The 23,601-nt window shown below is 41.3% G+C and overlaps 1 protein-coding gene across 3 annotated transcripts in view; it reads right to left on the bottom strand.

Moving 5' to 3' along the window:
- The window catches only part of rnf220b (ring finger protein 220b), a 55,383-nt gene that overhangs the window by 25,368 nt on the left and 6,414 nt on the right, over window positions 1-23,601 (bottom strand). For all 3 annotated transcript variants that reach the window (XM_053236526.1, XM_034306341.2, XM_034306342.2), the window contains exon 2: window positions 21,302-22,118. In XM_053236526.1, coding sequence (XP_053092501.1) covers window positions 21,302-21,920 — 619 coding nt within the window. In that variant the 5' untranslated portion in view covers window positions 21,921-22,118. The remainder of the gene's footprint in view (window positions 1-21,301; window positions 22,119-23,601) is intronic.

The following is a 23,601-nucleotide window of genomic DNA, read 5'->3' on the forward strand; positions in this document are numbered from 1 at the left end:
TTGATCTGTAAGGAGAAGTTTGCTATCTATCTTTATGTAACATTGATGGAAGGAGTCTCCAGTGTCAGCGCTTTGTAACAGTCAGAGGTAAAGCTGTAACTTTAAGTTTTCCGACATCTTCAGGACAGAGGAGTTTACGCTATTGTGGTTTCTCGGTAACACGACAAGTTGTGGATTTTTTTGGCTTATTAACTTCAAGAGAGAGAAAAAAGAGAGGCTGGTGAGGGAACGGCTGTTTATAGCTGCTATAACGTAAGCGAGAACTTGTTTCATAGATGTTCTACAACAATAAATGTAACTATAAATAGATAAAAAGTACAACATGCCTATAGGTACCTGTGGGTAATTAACATGGTTCTTTTTGTACAATGTGTCTGTTGGACACAGAGAGAGAGAGAGAGAGAGAGAGAGAGAGAGAGAGGAACCAGAGAGCACATGGAACGAAAGAGGCGTTGAAAAGCACCAAGGTGAAAAAAAAAGAGAAGATAAAAGCCAATTCTTGCTCTACTAAGCAGAATAAAACACTTTAGGATGTGCTGTTATAGGAAAATAATCAACTTCAGGGTGGTAACAGTAACTCCTCTTCTTCACACCGCTCTGTTGTTGATTATTTTCCTATAACACACATGCTAAACTGGTAGCCATACGCTTCCGATACTTATGAGTAACGCAAACTTTTGACAGTAAACATGTCATGATTGATATATTGGGTGAAAAGAAAAATTTAGTATTGTTTATTAGTTATTTTTCACCAGATGTACACTTTAAGGCCTATTTGAAACGATTGTGCGATTTAATTCTTTTTTTTTAATTGCTCTCCTGGAAAACAACCCTCAGACTTTTTTTAAGGAGTAAAAAATTTATGCTGAAGATTCTCGATCCATCCTGAACCATCTCAAATAAATATTATTCATTATAATTATACTATACGCTATTTCTCTGGACATAAATAAAAGTTGATCTCATGCAAAAAAAAGTTCATTTTTTAATAAAAATTTCTACACTAATGAAACTGAATTAAACATATAAACCTGCCACAGAGGAAGTGTGTAATGAGAGCAGTACGGCAGCAGCACTGTGCACGATGACCTCACTACCACAGCCACAGCGTACAGCGCACTGTGTCGTAACTCCTGTCTGAACGACCTCTTAGTGCTGCTCTCGCGCCGTGCTGCTCTCACGCCATCTCCCTGAGACTCGTCCCGAAGTTACAGCTCTGTGAATCCCGACACGTCAAATAAACCGAGAGAGAGAAACAGACAACCGGAGCAGCCTTAAGAGACACCCACGAGACACAAAGACGACTCCAGGTCCACACTGTCTCTGAGTTTACTAATGAGAGTGTGTGTGTGTGTGTGTGTGTGTGTACATGTGTGTGTGTGTGTGTGTGTATGTGTGTGTGTATGTGTGTGTGTGTGTGTGTGTGGGCATGCACTGGAATCCTAGCTTCTGACATCTCAGTGTGTGATCTGATAAATAAAAGATTCATTTGAAATAGACACTGATTCAAGTTAATACACAATGATTCAGTGACTGATACACACACACACACACACACACACACACACTCACACACACACACAACCCAAACAGACAGACAGACAGACAGACAGACAGACAGGTGGTCAGAAAGACAGATAAACACAGACAGATTGACACTGAGATATAAAGGCCACGCCTCCTTCACTAAGACTGAGATATAAAGGCCACGCCTCTATAAAGGCCACGCCTCCTCTCTGTGTCTTTCTGTCTATCTCTCTGTTTCTGTCTCTCCTTCTGTGTGTGTGTCTCTCTCTGTCTTTCTGTGAGTGTGTGTGTGTGTCTCTCTGTCTGTCTGTCTGTTTTTATATCTGTTTTGTTTCTCTCTCTCTCTGTCTGTGTCTCTCTCTGTCTGTCTTTCTCTGTGTGTGTGTCTCTGTCTGTCAGACTTTTTCTCTGTCTATCTTTATCTCTGTGTGTCTCTCTCTGTGTCTCTCTGTCTGTCGTTTATTATCTGCCTTTGTCTCTCTCTCTCTCTCTCTCTCTCTCTCTCTCTCTGTCTCTCTCTCTCTCTCTCTCTCTCTTGCTCTATCTCTGTCTGTCTCTGTCTCTCTTTCTGTCTTTTTCTATCTGTCTCTCTTGCTCTATCTCACTAAGACTGAGATATAAAGGCCACGCCTCCTTCACTAAGAGTGAGATATAAAGGTCACGCCTCCTTGACTAAGACTGAGATATGAGATATGACAGATAAACACAGACAGATTGACACTGAGATATAAAGGCCACGCCTCCTTCACTAAGACTGAGATATAAAGGCCACGCCTCCTTCACTAAGAGTGAGATATAAAGGTCACGCCTCCTTCACTGAGACTGAGATATAAAGGTCACGCCTCCTTCACTGAGATTGAGATATAAAGGCCACGCCTCCTTCCTTGAGACTGAGATATAAAGGCCACGCCTCCTTCACTGAGATTGAGATATAAAGGCCACGCCTCCTTCCTTGAGACTGAGATATAAAGGCCACGCCTCCTTCACTAAGACTGAGATATAAAGGCCACACCTCCTTCACTAAGACTGAGATATAAAGGCCACGCCTCCTTCACTAAGACTGAGATATAAAGGCCACGCCTCCTTCCTTGAGACTGAGATATAAAGGTCACGCCTCCTTCACTGAGATTGAGATATAAAGGCCACGCCTCCTTCCTTGAGACTGAGATATAAAGGCCACGCCTCCTTCACTGAGATTGAGATATAAAGGCCACGCCTCCTTCCTTGAGACTGAGATATAAAGGCCACGCCTCCTTCACTAAGACTGAGATATAAAGGCCACACCTCCTTCACTAAGACTGAGATATAAAGGCCACGCCTCCTTCCTTGAGACTGAGATATAAAGGTCACGCCTCCTTCACTGAGACTGAGATATAAAGGCCACGCCTCCTTCCTTGAGACTGAGATATAAAGGCCACGCCTCCTTCACTGAGACTGAGATATAAAGGCCACGCCTCCTTCACTGAGACTGAGATATAAAGGCCACGCCTCCTTCCTTGAGACTGAGATATAAAGGTCACGCCTCCTTCACTAAGAGTGAGATATAAAGGACACGCCTCTTTCATTAAGACTGAGATATAAAAGACACGCCTCCTTCACTGAGACTGAGATATAAAGGCCACGCCTCCTTCCTTGAGACTGAGATATAAAGGCCACGCCTCCTTCACTAAGACTGAGATATAAAGGCCACGCCTCCTTCCCTGGGACTGATAAAGGCCATGCCTCCTTCACTAAGACTGAGATATAAAGGTCACGCCTCCTTCACTAAGACTGAGATATAAAGGTCACGCCTCCTTCACTAAGACTGAGATATAAAGGCCACGCCTCCGTCACTAAGACTGAGACATAAAGGCCACGCCTCCTTCCCTGAGACTGAGATATAAAGGCCACGCCTCCTTCCCTGAGACTGAGATATAAAGGCCACACCTCCTTCACTAAGACTGAGATATAAAGGCCACGCCTCCTTCCTTGAGACTGAGATATAAAGGTCACGCCTCCTTCACTGAGACTGAGATATAAAGGCCACGCCTCCTTCCTTGAGACTGAGATATAAAGGACACGCCTCCTTCACTGAGACTGAGATATAAAGGCCACGCCTCCTTCACTGAGACTGAGATATAAAGGCCACGCCTCCTTCCTTGAGACTGAGATATAAAGGTCACGCCTCCTTCACTAAGAGTGAGATATAAAGGACACGCCTCTTTCATTAAGACTGAGATATAAAAGACACGCCTCCTTCACTGAGACTGAGATATAAAGGCCACGCCTCCTTCCTTGAGACTGAGATATAAAGGCCACGCCTCCTTCACTAAGACTGAGATATAAAGGCCACGCCTCCTTCCCTGGGACTGATAAAGGCCATGCCTCCTTCACTAAGACTGAGATATAAAGGTCACGCCTCCTTCACTAAGACTGAGATATAAAGGTCACGCCTCCTTCACTAAGACTGAGATATAAAGGCCACGCCTCCGTCACTAAGACTGAGACATAAAGGCCACGCCTCCTTCCCTGAGACTGAGATATAAAGGCCACGCCTCCTTCCCTGAGACTGAGATATAAAGGCCACGCCTCCGTCACTGAGACTGAGATATAAAGGCCATGTCTCTTATGTCGCTTCTCTTGAATCACTTCTTATATACGATCAACATGTCATGACCGCGCTTATAGAGCACACACACACTCACACACACACACACACACACACACACACCACCACTATATCCGGGACTGATGAGATCAGATCACGTTACACTTTTACTATGACATAAAAGCAGACACAGCGCACTCTGGCAGTTTGTTTTGACCCGCTAATGTCTAACACGGGTTCTGCTACTGTACGCAGGAAGTGACTACTTAATAAACCCGCTGATGGAGCACAGAGAGAGCGGAGAACCCGGTTCTGCTCCAGTGCCGTAATGATGGAGATGAAAGAGGGCGAGTGTGTGATTGAACACACCTGTAGGAGAGCCGTTAACTGCTGACTGATGTTCCTACACTGGGTGTGTGAGAAACTGGTGAAGTTTAAACAGATGCAACACACACCCACACACACACCCACACACACACACACAGGGTCGCGCAGAGACGAGTGTATTTATCTGGCGAGCGCGCTGATGGAGGCACAGTGGTGGATTTTCTCATTTTATTGGCCACCGGGGTAGAACAGGAACACAGTTATTCAGAGGCAGCCAGCGAGACTGAGCCCAACTAAACACACACACACACACAGATAGAGAGAGAGACAGAGAGATAGAGCAAGAGAGACAGATAGAAAAAGACAGAAAGAGAGAGAGAGACAGACAGAGAGATAGAGCAAGAGAGACAGATAGAAAAAGACAGAAAGAGAGAGAGAGAGAGAGACAGACAGAGAGACAGAGCAAGAGAGACAGATAGAAAAAGACAGAAAGAGAGAGAGAGAGAGAGACAGACAGAGAGATAGAGCAAGAGAGACAGATAGAAAAAGACAGAAAGAGAGAGAGAGAGACAGACAGAGAGAGACAAAGGCAGATAATAAACGACAGACAGTGAGACAAAGAGAGACACACACACAGAGAGACACCCGCACAGACAGAGAGAGAAAACAGATATAAAAACAGACAGACAGAGAGAGAGAGACACACACACACACACACACACAGAAAGACAGAGACACACACACACACACACACAGAAAGACAGAGAGAGACACACACACAGAAAGAGAGACAGAAACAGAGAGATAGACAGAAAGACACAGAGAGACAGAAAAGTAAAAGAGAGAATACACACATGGGCATCATGTAAATAATTTGATTTGTGTTCGAAGCTATGATTCGATCCGATGCGAATCTTTGAACTGCAATCTCTTTGTGTAAAAAGGAAAAGAAAAAAAAACCCTCACCTGTTCTACTGAAGTGCATTTTATTATTATATTTCCTCAAGTTCAAACAGGAACACACACACACACACACACACACACACACACGCCACTCAGTACAAGTCAAGCAGCCGGGATTATTTACGGAACGTTTTTCCCGCAGGGTCTCACGGCCCCGAGAGCTAAATGTGGCGAGCGAGTCGGGATTTTTCATGACGGAGAAAAAACACAAACACACCTTTATAAATGACGATCATCTGACCTCGTATAATACGTCCTCTACATCCACCTGCTGTGGGCCACCCAGTCTCACACACACACACACACATTCACACACACACACACACACACACACACACACACACACACACACACACACACACACACACACTGGTCTTACTATTCTTCCAAGGACTCTAAATTGAACTCTAACTTCAAAACCAAAAGGAAAATGTCAGATTTTTATATTTTTTAAAAATGTCCCCACAAAATGTCCAATATTACAAAATATAAATCCACAAATGTTAAATTACTTTTCCCCAAAAGTCCCAAAATGATTTTCACTCCTAATTTTTAATTTTTATTTATTTATTTATTTAAAAATCTTTTTCCTGCTGATTTACAGCACAAAGATAAAAATATCCCAAGCTAAAACTTACTGTGTAAACTTTTGTAAATCTTTTTTTACTTTTTATTTTTATTTATTAGTTTTTTAATCAGATAATTGTAATTGTCATTCTGTTATCACGATTATTGAACACCTTTTTTCCCTTTCTCTTCTTCTAATTCAGAAATATTAAGTTTTTGGAATAAATCTTGGATTTAAGCTTCTTGTTCTTTTCTTTACTTAAAAAAGTAACACAGTTTTTCGCTCCTTCGGGAATTTACGTGATACGAACGTATAATCTGTCAGATATTCCTAACCGTGTAGGAACAATTTGGTCCCTGCTTGGATATAAAAACATGGCCACCACATACACACACACACACACACACACACACACACATACACACACACACACGAGCTCCTGCGGTACAGAAAAACATGACTTCATCCCTAACCGGCATCTGTTTCGGACGATGTTCGTTCCCGTGGTGCTGAGCTTCGACGGGAATCTCAGAGCAAATAAACTATCTGGGGAAAAAAAATCATCATTAACGAAGAAACGTTTAAACACGAGCTGCACCTTGTCGAACAAACCTACATTACAATCCATCGTCGTGGGAACCGTAACTGGCACGAGTCCGCTGAATTTTTTGCCGCTTAACCGCTCCTGTTGTGTAATAAATACGAGCCGAGACGCGCCACACAACAGGAGACGATTTAAAACCCTTTCACAGCGGCCGGCCCACCGCTACGCCGAGCACAACGACACGTCAGCTTCCTTCACCTCATTAACCAGCTAAAGGCTAATTAGACAGCTAACGAGCGCAGACCCAGGGAGCGCTGCCATGCTAAAGGCTAAACGTTGCTATGAGGGAAGCCAGGGTGCCAAAAATTTCCCACCTCAAAAGGCTTTGGAAGAAAGTTCAAGCTAGTCACTTCCAACTCTGTGGAGTTCTCCAGGTCGCTAACACGGTGTCATGTCATAAACAACAGAACATAGTTTGTGTTTTACTTTTTAAAGAATGTAGCTGATTAGCTTCAGTTTTATTAAACAGTAGCAAACATTAGCATAGCATGCTAGTCAGAGTCACACGCTAGTCATAACAGCTAATGTTTCATCATTTGGTTACTGAATTTATTTATGGAAAATAAAAGTTTCATATTCAAAGAGCGGGAAAAAAGATGAATATTTCCTGAAGTTCTGCTTCGTCACTAGCATAGTGCGATTCTGCCAGCTAGCCAACATGCTAGCTACGGCTAAATTTACCTAAAAGTGATTTTGAACACAGATACTAAATATTTTAGCTAAATACTATTTCAGGTATTCGACAAGTCCAGCGAGTGTGTGTGTGTGTGTGTGTGTGTGCGTACAATAAGTCAATACAGTTAGCATTAGCCGTGTCTTGTTCACTTTAGCGTCCCACATCGATAGCGCTAGTCGATACAGCGTCTCAGTGGGGCTACAGAGGAACAAAGAGCAGCGAGCGAGCGTTTATAGATCTCTCACATCTCTGTTCGATCAGGACGCGAGACACGCCGCTGATTACGGCACTAGAGGCTAAACATTCAATCCTGCTCGCGTTTAGTCTTCGCTAAGATTCCTGTCTTCTTACAGGAATTCCCCGAGTCCACTACAGAGCTAGTCTTCAGTTTTACTCGTTTTAAAGCTAGTGTTAAAAATGACACGTTTCTCTGTCTGTGATTCTGTTACACTTCAGAATCTCCTCGTGAGAAATATGTGAGGCGTGTTAGAAATAAAAAGAAAGAATGAGAAGGAAAAGAAAGAAAGACAAAAAAGTTAAAGAGAGAAAGAGAGAGAAAACCAAAGAAATATGGAAAAAAAAGGGAAGCAAGAAAAGATGAATGAGAAAGAAAGAAAGAAAGAAAGAAAGAAAGAAAGAAAGAAAGAAAGAAAAGAGCTATGACAAAAAGTGAAAGAAAGAAAGAAAGAAAGAAAGAAAGAAAATGAAGCAAGGAAAATAGAGAATAAAGAAAATGAAGAAAGAAAGAAGGAAAGAAAGAAAGGAAGGAAGAAAGAGAATAAAGAAAATGAAGAAAGAAAGAAGGAAAGAAAGAAAAGAAGGAAGAAAGAGAATAAAGAAAGTGCTGTTGCAGCGATTTGGGAAGCATCCGTTTTTCGTTTATCTGGAGGAGCGGCTCTGATACACGCGCTACGAGTCTGAATACGCCAAGTGTTTTTCTTCCAACAAGAAGGAAAGAAAGAAAAGGAAAAGAAACAATGACAAAAAGTGAAAGAAAGAAAGAATGACAAAAAATGAAACAAAGAAAAAAAAGAAAGAAAGGGACAAGAAACAATGACAAAAAGTGAAAGAAAGAAAGAAAAAGAAACAATGACAAATAGTGAAAGAAAGAAAGAAAGAAAGAAAGAAAGAAAAAGAAAAGAAACAATGACAAAAAGTGAAAGTAAGAAAGAAAGAAAGAAAGAAAGAAAGAAAGAAAAAGAAAAGAAACAATGACAAAAAGTGAAAGAAAGAAAGAAAGAAAGAAAGAAAAAGAAAAGAAACAATGACAAAAAGTGAAAGAAAGAAAGAAAGAAAGAAAAAGAAAATAAACAATGACAAAAAGTGAAAGAAAGAAAGAAAGAAAGAAAGAAAGAAAGAAAGAAAGAAAGAAGGAAAGAAAGAAAGAAAGAGTGCTGTTTGAGTGTATAAGAAACTGATGAAATAAACTTGTTTCCTGACAGTCGACTCTTTATCAGGATTGTTGTCCTGCACCAAGTATTTTTGTTCCAACTCGAGGTGACGTCTGTACAGAAAATCACAGACGTGTCTCCAGACTAAACTGATCAGTCTGTAATTCGGCCTGTAATGTTCTTCGAGGAGGACGGAGAAAAACACCGACATGGCCGATCGGGAATCGGGAATAAAATCCCAGAGGAGCTCCTGCACATAAGAAATCACCTCATGGAGCTGTCAGGATGCAGCTAACGCTAACACAATGAACCAAAAGTGAACGTGGTGAAGGCTGGAGCGCTCGGCGGCGTGTGATTAGCCGAGTCTTAACGAGAGCGGGAGATTTAATGCTGCGGTGCTTGTGTGGTCTCCAGGGATAATTAGCATCATTAGCATGCTGATTAGCGCATGCAAACGAAGAGGATCCCATCCAGATGAAGTAGTGTGTGTGTGTGTGTGTGTGTGTGTGTGTATACGTGTAGAGTGCAGTGAAAGGCGGCGATGTTTTTATGTGCAGCTCAGCGTCTCGTCCTGATGTACAGCTCCTCGTTAGCGCCGTAATAAAGAACACAGAGACACATAAAAGGTTATATACTGCTGGAGTGCTGTTATTCCACCAATTAGCACAGCGCTGATTTACCACTGGGACGTGCCACAATTCCCAACGGGGCTCCACACACACACACACACACACACACACACGCACACCTTCAGCTGGTCAGCTCTATAAAGCTACACAGTCTGATCCACCAAACTATAAACCTGGATTCAAAGAAACTTTGAAAACCGTCACATGCTTCATAAAACCTGTTTTATTTTTTACATTAAACTTTAAAAAAGAGACAAGAGGCTTTAATGCGTTTGTGAAACACACAGATCGCATAAAATCACAAAGTCTTTTACAGCGCTGCTTTTACACTCCCGATAACTCTGAGCGTTACTAATACACAGCCTGAGACATGATTAGCATCGACTGTCAGGACTAGAGCAACAAACCGAGAGAAAGAAATCCAAAAGAAGAAAATCCTGAGTTTGCAAAGAGCTGAATGTGAGAGAGAGAGAGAGAGAGAGAGAGAGAGAGAGACAGACAGACAGAGAGAGAAACAATAGATTCAGAAAGAAAGAAAGAAAGAAAGAGATAGAAAAAAGAGATAGATAGATAGATAGGAAAGAAAGAAAGAAACATGAAAAAGAGATAGATAAAAAGAGAAAGAAAGAAAGAGATAGATATAAAGAAAGAAAAAAGAAAGAAAGAAAGAAAGAAAGAAAGGAAATGAAGAGAAAGACAGAAGAGATAGGGGAAAAAAAGAATGAATGCAGTTCCACACTATTTCTTTTTTCTTTTTCTTTCTTTTTCTTCTTCCATTGTGAGCAGAAACTAATCTGCTGATTGGTCAGTTACTGTACCGCCCACTATGACATCATCAACATGGCAGCTGGAATTCAAATTGACATTTCATCAGTGTTTGAAAGAGAAAGTTTTAGACTTTGATCTAATAAAAGTTTGTAATTAAAAATGTAAAAAGCAATAAAGCAAAAACTGTGTACGTAAAAGAAAATAACAATAAAACACACACACTCACACACACACACACACACACACACACACTCACACACACACAGGTTGAAAGTGAAGCGTTTGCCAGTTGGATGTTATTCGAGTTGAACAACAGCTGCACATGACTCAGTGATGTCTGCTCCAGATGTGTGTGTGTCTCTGCAGGTGCACGGAGGGGTTTAAGGGTCATTTCCAAAAACAGCACCTCGTCAACAACCCCCCCCCCCCCCCCCCAATCACTACAGCATCCAGCTCCGCCCCCATCAACACCCCCAACCACTACAGCATCCAGCTCCGCCCCCCAATCACTACAGCATCCAGCTCCGCCCCCGTCAACACCCCCAATCACTACAGCATCCAGCTCCGCCCCCGTCAACACCCCCAACCACTACAGCATCCAGCTCCGCCCCCCAATCACTACAGCATCCAGCTCCGCCCCCGTCAACACCCCCCCCCCCCCAATCACTACAGCATCCAGCTCCGCCCCCGTCAACACCCCCAATCACTACAGCATCCAGCTCCGCCCCCCGTCAACACCCCCAATCACTACAGCATCCAGCTCCGCCCCCAATCACTACAGCATTCTTATATTATCACACACTCTGTAACTTTACCACTATCTCATTCTTATATTATCACACATTCTGCAACTTTACCACTATCTCACTCTTATATTATCACACACTCTGCAACTTTACCACTATCTCACTCTTATATTATCACACATTCTGCAACTTTACCACTATCTCACTCTTATATTATCACACACTCTGTGACTTTACCACTATCTCACTCTTATATTATCACTCACTCTGCAACTTTACCACTATCTCATTCTTATATTATCTCACACTCTGTAACTTTACCACTATCTCACTCTTATATTATCACACATTCTGCAACTTTACCACTATCTCACTCTTATATTATCACACACTCTGTGACTTTACCACTATCTCACTCTTATATTATCACACATTCTGCAACTTTACCACTATCTCATTCTTATATTATCACACATTCTGCAACTTTACCACTATCTCACTCTTATATTATCACACATTCTGCAACTTTACCACTATCTCACTCTTATATTATCACACACTCTGTGACTTTACCACTATCTCACTCTTATATTATCACTCACTCTGCAACTTTACCACTATCTCATTCTTATATTATCTCACACTCTGTAACTTTACCACTATCTCACTCTTATATTATCACTCACTCTGCAACTTTACCACTATCTCATTCTTATATTATCTCACACTCTGTAACTTTGCCACTATTTCACTCTTATATTATCTCACACTCTGTAACTTTACCACTATCTCACTCTTATATTATCACACACTCTGTAACTTTACCACTATCTCACTCTTATATTATCACACACTCTGTAACTTTACCACTATCTCACTCTTATATTATCTCTCACTCTGCAACTTTACCACTATCTGACTCTTATATTATCACACACTCTGTAACTTTACCACTATCTCACTCTTATATTATCACTCACTCTGTAACTTTACCACTATCTCACTCTTATATTATCTCACACTCTGTAACTTTACCACTATCTCACTCTTATATTATCACACACTCTGTAACTTTACCACTATCTGACTCTTATATTATCACACACTCTGTAACTTTACCACTATCTCACTCTTATATTATCACTCACTCTGCAACTTTACCACTATCTCATTCTTATATTATCTCACACTCTGTAACTTTACCACTATCTCACTCTTATATTATCACACATTCTGCAACTTTACCACTATCTCACTCTTATATTATCACACACTCTGTGACTTTACCACTATCTCACTCTTATATTATCACACATTCTGCAACTTTACCACTATCTCATTCTTATATTATCACACATTCTGCAACTTTACCACTATCTCACTCTTATATTATCACACATTCTGCAACTTTACCACTATCTCACTCTTATATTATCACACACTCTGTGACTTTACCACTATCTCACTCTTATATTATCACTCACTCTGCAACTTTACCACTATCTCATTCTTATATTATCTCACACTCTGTAACTTTACCACTATCTCACTCTTATATTATCACTCACTCTGCAACTTTACCACTATCTCATTCTTATATTATCTCACACTCTGTAACTTTGCCACTATTTCACTCTTATATTATCTCACACTCTGTAACTTTACCACTATCTCACTCTTATATTATCACACACTCTGTAACTTTACCACTATCTCACTCTTATATTATCACACACTCTGTAACTTTACCACTATCTGACTCTTATATTATCACACACTCTGTAACTTTACCACTATCTCACTCTTATATTATCACTCACTCTGTAACTTTACCACTATCTCACTCTTATATTATCTCTCACTCTGTAACTTTACCACTATCTCACTCTTATATTATCTCACACTCTGTAACTGAATTCTGAGATATTTCTCATTTCTGAAGCCAGCTGCTGATTGAATGGTGATTAGTTGTGTGTGTGGATGAACTTTACAATGGCACACTGAAACAGTTCCCTGATCTCCGGTTGACCCTGCGGGGCCCGAGGCTGCTGTTTTTATTTGTCTCTGGACCCCAATAAACACATAAAAGCTTCAGGGCAGTGCGGCAGAGCTTTAACGAGAGCTCACACACTGGGGGGGAGAGGGGGGGGGGGGGAGAGAGAGAGAGAGAGAGTGTGAGAGAGAGAGAGAGAGAGAGAGAGAGAGAGTGGCCATGCTAATCTACTTCACCATCAGCACCTCAACACATACACACCACCTACATACTCACACACACACACACACACACTCACTCAGATACATACATCTCAAAAACACTTATACACATTCAGACAGACACACACACACACACACATAAACACTTATACACACTCAGACATACACACACACAAACACTCATACACAGTCACACACACATACACACACACATACACACTCAGACATACACACACACACACATACACACTCAGACATACACACACACACATACACACTCATACACAGTCACACACACTCGGAGAGAGTGGCCATGCTAATCCACTTCACCATCAGCACCTCAACACATACACACCACATACATACTCACACACACACACACATACACACACACTCAGACACACACACACACAAACAATCATACACACACACAAACACTCATACACACACACACACACACACCACATACACACTCACTCACATACACGCACCTCATAAACACTTATACACACTCAGACACACACACACCTCATAAACACTCATACACACACACATACACACCACATACACACTCATACACAGTCACACACACACATACACACCACATACATACTCACACACACACACACTCACTCACATACACGCACCTCATAAACACTTATACACACTCATACACATACACACTCACACACAGTCACGCACACACTCATAGAGTGTCAGAGCGAGAGAGGGAGAGCGGCCTCACTAATCCACTTCGCCATCAGCTTACGCATACAAACTCTACACAACACGCATGTATACATGACTTAAAGTTACAGCTTTAGCTCTGACTGTTACAAAGCGCTGACACTGGAGACTCCTTCCATGAATGTTACATAAACGTCTCCTCACAGAAAACTCCACCACATCAACGACGTGAATGAGCTGTTACTATAGAAACAATAACGTATTAATATAGAAACGGGGACATTAATATAAACCTGTGATTTGCAGCTGAACTACTGTCAGGGCTGCTGTTATAGAAAATTCATCAACAGCTTCTGACCAATCAGAGTCCAGAATAACCAACATAACAACACTGAGTCACTGTCGCTTGTTTTCTCGTTTTAGAAAATCTCATGACAAATTTTTAAAACTTCAAACAAAATACAAAAGAAATCATACAAGGTATTAATGCTAAACAGTTATATAATTACAAGTATGATGTAAAAAATGTCTTCGGATGTCATATTCTTGTGTCTTTAAATCTCCCAGTGTGTGAGAAAGTGTTTAAAAATGTCAGGATTTGCAAATGTGAAGCAAAAAACTGGAGTAGGAGTTGAATTTCTTTTTTCCACTTCCACTGAAGAGAAGATTCAGGATTTTAAAAAGCAAATATTCCAGCTGCATTGCTGTAAAATCTAAAGAGACAACCTGACCTGGTGGAACAGCAGGAAAAAAACCTGTGTGTTAAGATGTTTCTCCATTGCAGTGTTGCAGTGTGGGTGGTACACATCGTCCGTCTCTGTCCACATTCCATCCTTCCAGAAAAGAAGCCTCCTGAGAAGATGAAAGCTCTTCCACTTAAGCGTGTATTAGCAGAGAAAACTAGCGTCACGACAGGAGGGAAATATCAAATTAGCTTCTTTCACCTCAATGTTCAACATCTACATTAAAAAAAATACAAACTTCCTGTAAACGTTTAACAAAAATGAAAAGTTCTGTATAAGAGGAAAAATAGGAGTGTGTGTGCATGTGTGTGTGTGTGTGTGTAAACACACTCCGTTTACACACAGCAGGGAGGAAAATAACGCAGCTGGATGCGCATGCACAAGCATTGATGAGTAAATATTGATCTCGTCTCTTCAGGAGGCGGCTAAATATTGAAACAGCTCCAGGAAGCCTCGGACCTTAAGGCCAAAGCGTCCATGAGATCGATACTAAGCAGCGCGTGGCTGGTTAACCCTCCTCCTCCTCCTCCTCCTCTGATTTACGCTAGATATGCTACGTAACCATGACGGACCCCCTATTATCCGTCTGCCAGCTGTTGCTCCTATACACGTGCTCTCCTTTTGTCCCGAGCGCCCTCAATCAGACTCGTCCAATCAACAAACTCCATAAAGGCTCAGACACCACACAATTTGGCTTACATACGGTCTGGACGTGGTGATACCATTTATACAGATAATTTACAGCCGAGTCACATGACCCCACGTATTCAGGCAGATGTGTGGGGTTACAGATAACACATGATCCACGGGAAGGTGAGAAAACAACGTGGACAATAGTGTGTGTCGTTCATGTTCGCCAGCGCCGGCTATAAAACCACTACAAAGGGGATTGGGACAGCGATGGTGGCGGCGGCGGCAGTGAGATAAAACACTCCACGGCTTTATCTTGTGTCTTTTACTGTAGTGAGATACAATAACGTGACATTTCTTTTACAGGAATACACACTTTCCATCTGTCCAACAGGGCTGCTAACGCCTCGCTAACACACTTTAATTATTTACACTTTTTTTCTTTCTCACGCTTGGAAACTGCATCATTAGGTTGGTCATATCTATAAATTATTTATGAAAATGCATTACACTTTATATCTATGTTTATTATAGATTATGACTTGTTAACATGATGCATCATAAGTAGTGCTCATAACATGTTATATCTGCAAGCTCCAGGTGCTATAGTGCATTATGAGGAGATTATGAGCGATGAAATAATATATTATAAGCACTACTGATAATGTATTCATTTATCGATTTATAAACAATGCTACAAAGTGTAATGGCTTCTCATAACTAATTGTAATGGTTATTGTTATGAATGCATTATAACATGTTGTGAATGTATTCGTAAGTCATTATACATATGGCTTTCCTAGAAAGTGCTTCCACAACGTCTTTAATGAATTCTGAGTAATAGAAGTGCTAGCATATAAAAGTACACCGTTGTACTTTTCTTCAAAAACTCACTTATTCGGTACGTTCTTGCATTAAATTACTCAGCGATGATTTAAAATACATTTCAAACTTCCCACATAACATCATGCACACGTTTAAATCTTTTTTAAAGTTCAAGGTTACTGATATCGTAAGCAACCAAAAGGAGTCACGTGTTAACAGTTTTAACAGCAAAGTGGCACATTTTTTAACTGTAACATCACGCAAAAAACATTGTAAGCTTACAAATGTACAAAGGAAAATCTATGTTAAACCATCATACATTCATTTCTCTGTGTGATATACATACATGCTTTAAGGCTAGCTAGGAAAATATTAATTAACTCCAAAAGATGTTTTACTTTTATTTGGACTTGATCTTGATTTAGCCTCGACCCTCTCAAGACTCGTTCTTGACTCGATCTCGGTTAGTCCTGGTCTCGGACTTGACAAAGACGATCGTGACTGCAGCCCTAGTGATGATACAGAGCTCATAGATATTGCCCTTTTTTTCCATTTAATTTTTTATTTTCATGGTAACCGTGACTTCTATGCTATTGTATCTGGTTACTATAATTTAACTATAATTCTGCGATTTACAAAAAAAGATAACATCTTTATGAGCTCTGCATTGATTGAAATTGGTCCTTACGAGCATGGAAAGTAGTGTGTGTGTCTTTCCTGTCTCAGTTTGTGCAGTCAGAGAGCCTCTGCAGCAAGACGCTGGTGTTACAGGTGGTACAATTATACCACAGGGAAAATACCGTATTTAAAAAACTCAACCCAGTTACCTGAACACATTCACCCCTGTGAAACATTTGGAACATTTCACAAACGTGCTCAACAGGAAGTTGCATCATCCAATATTTCACTGATAATGTGATATTGACTAAAGAGTTCACTGTTATCCAAATTGTAGATTCAAAGTAAATTAATAGTTCAGAAAAATTCATTTTAAGTAAATCATGAGAATGTCCTGAATGTCCTCATTAGCGTGGATGCTAGTTAACCACATTGCTCCTTTAAGAGCAAAAAGCAGCAGACACTTTGTAAGAAAGGAGATTGTTCTGTGAGATGGGTTAACACATGATGCGTTTGAATGGTTAAATTCATTTAATGTTAAAAAAAATAAAGTTTAAGAGTAAAACAGCTGAATGTCACTGCAATCGTCAAGTCAGCCAGAAAGAGGTGAAACAGACAGTAGACAGTAGAAAGTAGAAAGCGCGCCGTCTGCCTTTGTCCACGCTCTGTCTCGCTTTTTATCAGGTCTCGACCCAAACGTTTAAAATACCTCCCGAAGGGAAATAAACATGATTCGGCCCAGTGAAGACATCTGCCCTCTCAAAAAAGGGATGAAAAAACAGGATGTGTTTAAACAGCTGTTGGGTTACTCTGTACTTTTTTGAACGTTGTGAGAGACGAGCGCTGAAATAACACGGTGGTTGGAGACGTGGCCTGGAGGTCAGACATAAAACAAATGATAATAATCGGTTTCCTGATACGGCGAGGAAATGCACAAAGATGTGCACGAGGTCATGGAGGTCAGAGATCAGAAACAGAAAAGCTAAAATTATCTGTGTGCTCTGGGTCTCTGGGTGGGAGGGATGACGTCACTGCATCATTCTCTCCCCTGTCAATCAAAAACAACAGCCAATCATGTGAGCTGATGTATGCGGAAGAGGGCTGACAGCGAAGAGTTTAGCTGCCCTGTGACATAGCATGAGCAGCAGTTCAAAGTCTCTGCAGAAGGACATACTAAACCTCACGCTTCTCGGCTTGTAGCTGTCACGCAAAAGGCGAGAGGTAACGAATAAGAGGGAATTTCAGGACAGCACCCCTTCCCACCAGTAGAGGTCACACTCTCTTAGACTTTAGTGTGACCTCTGAGCTCAATTTCCTCTTTTCTTACTCTTTCATGGTATATAAGCGCTTCCCAAAACCCTAACGGATGCCTTGTTGATTCCTCAAGCCTACCTCCATCGGCCCCTGACCCGGAAATTGATCCAAGTATTAGATCGGATATACAGTTAACAGAGCTGGGAAACGTCATCAATAATTCACTAATAAAGTCGCTAAGTTGCTTTAAAGTGACACTTCAGTAAACAAGAACGGCTCATTTGGTAAATATGTGTTTGGTTTCAATTCGCTGTTCTGGTTTCCTGTCTCTGCTACCTCAGAGGGAGGAGCTAAGAAATGAAAAGGTGAAGCAAGGAAAAAAACGAGGAGGTGCAATAAAAAAAATGAGAAGTACCTCCTCACAAGTTCAGCTACTCATTGCGAAGTCTTACCAATCTCCTAGCTGTATTGATTTGATTGTTCCCCGTTTCTTTGATTTCATACCCGATCTTGTTTTTAACTGCTGCCTTCTTCTGGATATCAGGCAATGTTTTGGAATTGTAAATAAAGATTTTCCGCATATAAAGACCTCAGCATACGTAATGTGAGGGTTGCATGAAGAATTACCTTCACGACATTATAAACTTGCATACTCTCTGCTGTTTCGTATTGGCTGTCGCATATTAATGCTCCAATCACAGGTTTGGTCATGTAGTATATTCAGTGGTGGAGTTCGCCCAGCTGCACTACGTGCTTGTCATGCACAATGTCCATTTGCACTGTAATTACATCATAACGTTTCTATAAGGCAATTCTAGTGAATTGTCCAATCAGTTTTAATTTGTGGTTCTGTTTTTAATCCAGTTGCTGGATTTGTAGGGCCATCATAGTTTAACGCGTTAACATCTTCTAATCGACTGTAAAGTTAAGCAAACTGCTTGTGTATGCTGTCGTACTTGTTGTTTCTAAAAAAATGTAGTACTGACAATAAAAAGTTTATTAATTTACCTGTGAATTTGATCTGTTTTGATCTATCTGCACACACTGTTGCATTAAGTCATGCTAGGTGCTACGCGGGAAACCACCAGGATATAGCCATTTGGGAAACGTGAGATGAGCGAATCGCTGCTATGTGAAGGTGGGGTAAGAATTATTAGCCAGTTCCAGTGCAGGAAGTGACTAAAAGTGACTATGTAATAGTGTAGTTTATTGAAACACATGCTAATCATTGCTAGCAATCAGAGCTGTAATAAGGATAAAAAGTTTAGTGAGGTCCATGGTGCAGAAATGTGTCATAGTTAATATATCACAATACTGAATATCTACATCAGTCTCTGTTACGTTATACTTCCAGTCTTCTATAAACTGCTCTGACTCCATTCAGACCGTTTAATCCTATTGACTGAAATATTTTGGTTTACAAAATACTTCTGAGTTACGTGTTAATTTCTGAATTATTTTACATGATACTGTGACATCAATACAATAGTTAATAATGAACTTTATTGTGCTCTGACTCATTAAACATTATTAGTGAGTAATGTTACACAATACAACTTAAAATTGGACTAAAATTAAGTGTTTATTTATAGCCAAGCCTGACTAGCTAATGTTACTGCAGTTAGCAGGCTGATTTGACTTAGCAATATTATCAATAGTGTAAATAATGAAAATAAAAAAAAATTGAGGTTTGAGATTTGTTAAGTGGAGTTACAGGTTAAAAAAAAGAAACATTCTGATACTACAGCGGTCCACACCTCAGTGCCCTCATAGCTAGTTACGGCCATGTTAGCATAGTTAGCATCATTAGCATAACAGTTTTGCTAAGTGATCCTGACTAGCTTTACTTTATAGTGAAGTAATAGTAAGACTTATCAGTAGTAGTAAGATTTCAGGGTGAAGTATAGCGCAGTGAAGGGAAGGGACTGTCACTCAGATGGGCGTAGGTGTACAGCTGCGTAGGCTAAAGGAGGCAAAACAATTCAAACTTTTCTCTCGAACGCTTCACTTCTGAAGCCTTAATGTGTGGGTTTCTCTCCCGTATCCGTGTCAGTCATTATTATTTTTCGCATTGACATGCATATCTAATCCATCGCTCCTCATCCAGCCCTCACAGCGCGCCGCTTTCATGTGGAACGCAGCCGAAACTTTTTTCCCTCCGCGCTCGCCAGAGAATCCGTCTCTCTCTTTCCCGCCCAAACACTCGGCGCAGCCAATTACAGAGCGAAATGACGAGCGTTTCCGCGTTTGCCTGACAGTCCCTCCCACTCGTTTTTCAACAAAATCAAAATGGATGGAAGGCGCGGGGGCGATGTGTTGAGCTGAAGGTGTAAAGCGCAGCCTCTCCTGCTCGTTAGCATTGACGTGTTGTCTCGGGGCTGATTTGCGCGTCTCCCACGTTTTCCTGATGATTCATGATTCTGAGCTCATATGATCATTACATGTACTGTACAATGACATGTCGTAATGATATGTCATAATGATATATAATAATACAGCTTGGCTACGTTCTTTTTGACTTCACAGGGATTAAAGAAGAAAGGATGACTTCATAAAACAATCGCAGTGCATGCTAACGCTTACAAGACCCGAATTAAACACACATGTGTACAAAACTGTTATTGAACCCCGAAAACTGGATGCGGTTCTGTTCTCTACGGGGCCATTACTTTAGCACTCATTCCACAAAAAGGCCCCCGAAATTATTTTCATACCCTAAAATATGTGCAGAATTCTTTTTTTAATTATGAACCTGCTGTTGACATGAAAGAAGCAGGATTTTCTCTTTCTTAATCATAAACCACAAGACAGCAGACGCTATGAGCTTCATCTTTCACTAATCACAAAGTCGGGTTTTGTGAAAAGTCATCCAAAGGTCACCTTGTTCTAAATGTCTGATATATTAAGCTGCGTATTTGTGTTTGTTTTAGTCAGATATTCGTTAAACATTAGTTACTGAGCAACAGATTATTAACTGACAGATAGCACTCCTGCAGACGTGTGTAATAAAACACTCAGGAACATCATCACGACAGGGTGGTGTGATGAAGATGACTGTCCTGTAACAGCACTTCAGTCCTCTTACTCCACAGCACTTTACCAACAATTACAGCTTTCTATTTATTAAAAAAAGACATAATTTTTATCCATTTGTAGTTATCATTTGTCATGTTACTGAAAAAGACCCACGAAGCGTAAACTCCTCTGTCCTGAAGACGTCGTAAAACTTACAGTTACAGCTTCACCTCTGACTGTTACAAAGCGCTGACACTGGAGACTCCTTCCATAAATGTAAAATAAACCCATTTCTCCTTACAGAAGACTTCACCTTGTCAATTATTCAATTCCACACATTTTTTAATCTGTTTATTATTAGTGGAGAATTTGCTGCACACATCTCTGTGAATGAGCTGTTACTATGGAAACGATAACGTATTACAGCGAGTGCATTATTAATATAAACCTGCGCTACTGTCAGAGCTGCTGTTATAGAGAATTAATCAGCTTATGTGTACATGTGAGAGTTACGATATCACAGACTTACATCCCTCCTTTCGCTCCTCGGGGCTACACGAGGCCTCGGCGTCCACCAGCAGCCCCGACACGCTGAACCTCTTTTTCCCAGAATCCTCAGCTCCTTTAAGGGCACCGGGAGACCCGGAGGGCAGTTGGTTGACCCCGAATTCGAACTCCTTCCCTTCAGTGACCGTGTAGCGCAGACGAGGCGACGTGTCCGCCTCCGGGCCTCCCTTAAGCCTCTTGGTGGGCAGGAAGGCGGAATGATAAATCCCTGCGTCTCTGTCCTCGTTTGGGGAAGAGAACGGCCGGAACGCTCCCACTGCTCCGTGTCCCAGCATGCTCAGCGGAGCCGGAGTGAACTGCGGGTGCAGGTGGAGCAGCGAGGCGGGGAAGTCTCGGGGCGTGAACCCTCCCTGCCTCTGGTACACAGAGGAAAAGGTGTAGGAGCCGCTGGGGAACGGGAGGTGCAGGTCTTTTTCCAGAGAAACCGGAACGCCGAACGGACGCGAGGTCTGGCACGGGACGACGGAGGGGTCGCGATCGGACTCCGGCGTCGACGCCAGGACCATGAGGGCAGGAGACGACATGGAGCTCGGCACGTACGAGGAGCTCTCCAACTTGAAAGCAGCACGGTGGAGGTCCATTTCTGCTCTAACAAAAAATATGTGGAGGAGAGAGAGAGAGAGAGGGAGGGAGAGAGGGAGAGAGAGAGAGAGAGAGAGAGGGAGGGAGAGAAAGAGAGAGGGAGAGAAAGAGAGAGGGAGAGAGAGAAAGAGAGAGAGGGAGAGAAAGAGAGAGAGGCCAGACGCACGTCTATACGAGGATCATCCAGTCACACGCATCTGCGGGAAAAAAACAACAGTCACATTAGTGACAGGATCAAGTTTCCACTGTGTAACACACAAATACACACAACTACACACACTGTAACACACAACTACACACAACTACACACAGTGTAACACACAACTACACACAACTACACACAGTGTAACAGAAATACACACAGTGTAACACAAAAACAGAGAGAAAAAAAATTAAAGAAAGGATTACAAAGAAAGAAAGAAAAAATTTTAAAAATAAAATCAAAGAAAGAAAAAAATACAAGCGAAAAAAAATATTTAGAGTAAAAAATGTGTGAGAAAGAAAAAAGGCAAAAAAAAAAAGAAAAAGAATGAAAATAAAGAAAGAAAGGAAAAAGAATTTGAGACGTGTGTGGGTAAGGCCAAAAAAGGAAAGACAGAAGAGAGAGAGAGAGAGAGAGAGAGAGAGAGAGAGAGAGAGAGAAAGGGGAAAGTATAAACATCTATAATGATACAGATAAATGTCTGATATCAAACCCTTAAATAATAATAATAATAAGAAGAAGAAGATGATGATGATGAAGAAGGAGAACGAGGAGAAGAAGAAGAAGGAGAAGAAGAAGAAGAAGAAGGAGAAGAAGAAGAAGAAGAAGGAGAAGGAGAGTAAAACTCTTCATGATGAGTTTTAAGTTTAGAGCAGGAATGAAGTATGATATTAAATATATTTTTATAAAGTTCCCGGATAAACAGAAAGTTTCCTGCGCTGTTTAAGCAAAATTAAAAAAATATGACGAGTCGCAAATTTTTAGCCGGTTAGTTTTACCTCCTGCAGTTTTAGTGTCCTGCTCTTTTTACTGCTGCGTACATCTCTACTTTATTACTGAGCACGCTGCAGTTCCTCCAACATCTCCATCTCATCACACTAAAGTTCTTCCAACATCTCCATCTCATCACGCTGCAGTTCCTCCAACATCTCCATCTCATCACACTAAAGTTCCTCCAACATCTCCATCTCATCACACTGCAGTTCCTCCAACATCTCCATCTCATCACACTAAAGTTCTTCCAACATCTCCATCTCATCACGCTGCAGTTCCTCCAACATCTCCATCTCATCACACTAAAGTTCCTCCAACATCTCCATCTCATCACACTGCAGTTCCTCCAACATCTCCATCTCATCACACTACACTTCCTCCAACATCTCCATCTCATCACACTGCAGTTCCTCCAACATCTCCATCTCATCACGCTGCAGTTCCTCCAACATCTCCATCTCATCACACTACAGTTCCTCCAACATCTCCATCTCATCACGCTGCAGTTCCTCCAACATCTCCATCTCATCACACTGCAGTTCCTCCAACATCTCCATCTCATCACACTACAGTTCCTCCAACATCTCCATCTCATCACACTACAGTTCCTCCAACATCTCCATCACATCACACTACAGTTCCTCCAACATCTCCATCACATCACACTACAGTTCCTCCAACATCTCCATCTCATCACACTGCAG

Source organism: Pangasianodon hypophthalmus, chromosome 8, assembly GCF_027358585.1.
Source record: "Pangasianodon hypophthalmus isolate fPanHyp1 chromosome 8, fPanHyp1.pri, whole genome shotgun sequence".
NCBI lineage: Eukaryota > Metazoa > Chordata > Actinopteri > Siluriformes > Pangasiidae > Pangasianodon > Pangasianodon hypophthalmus.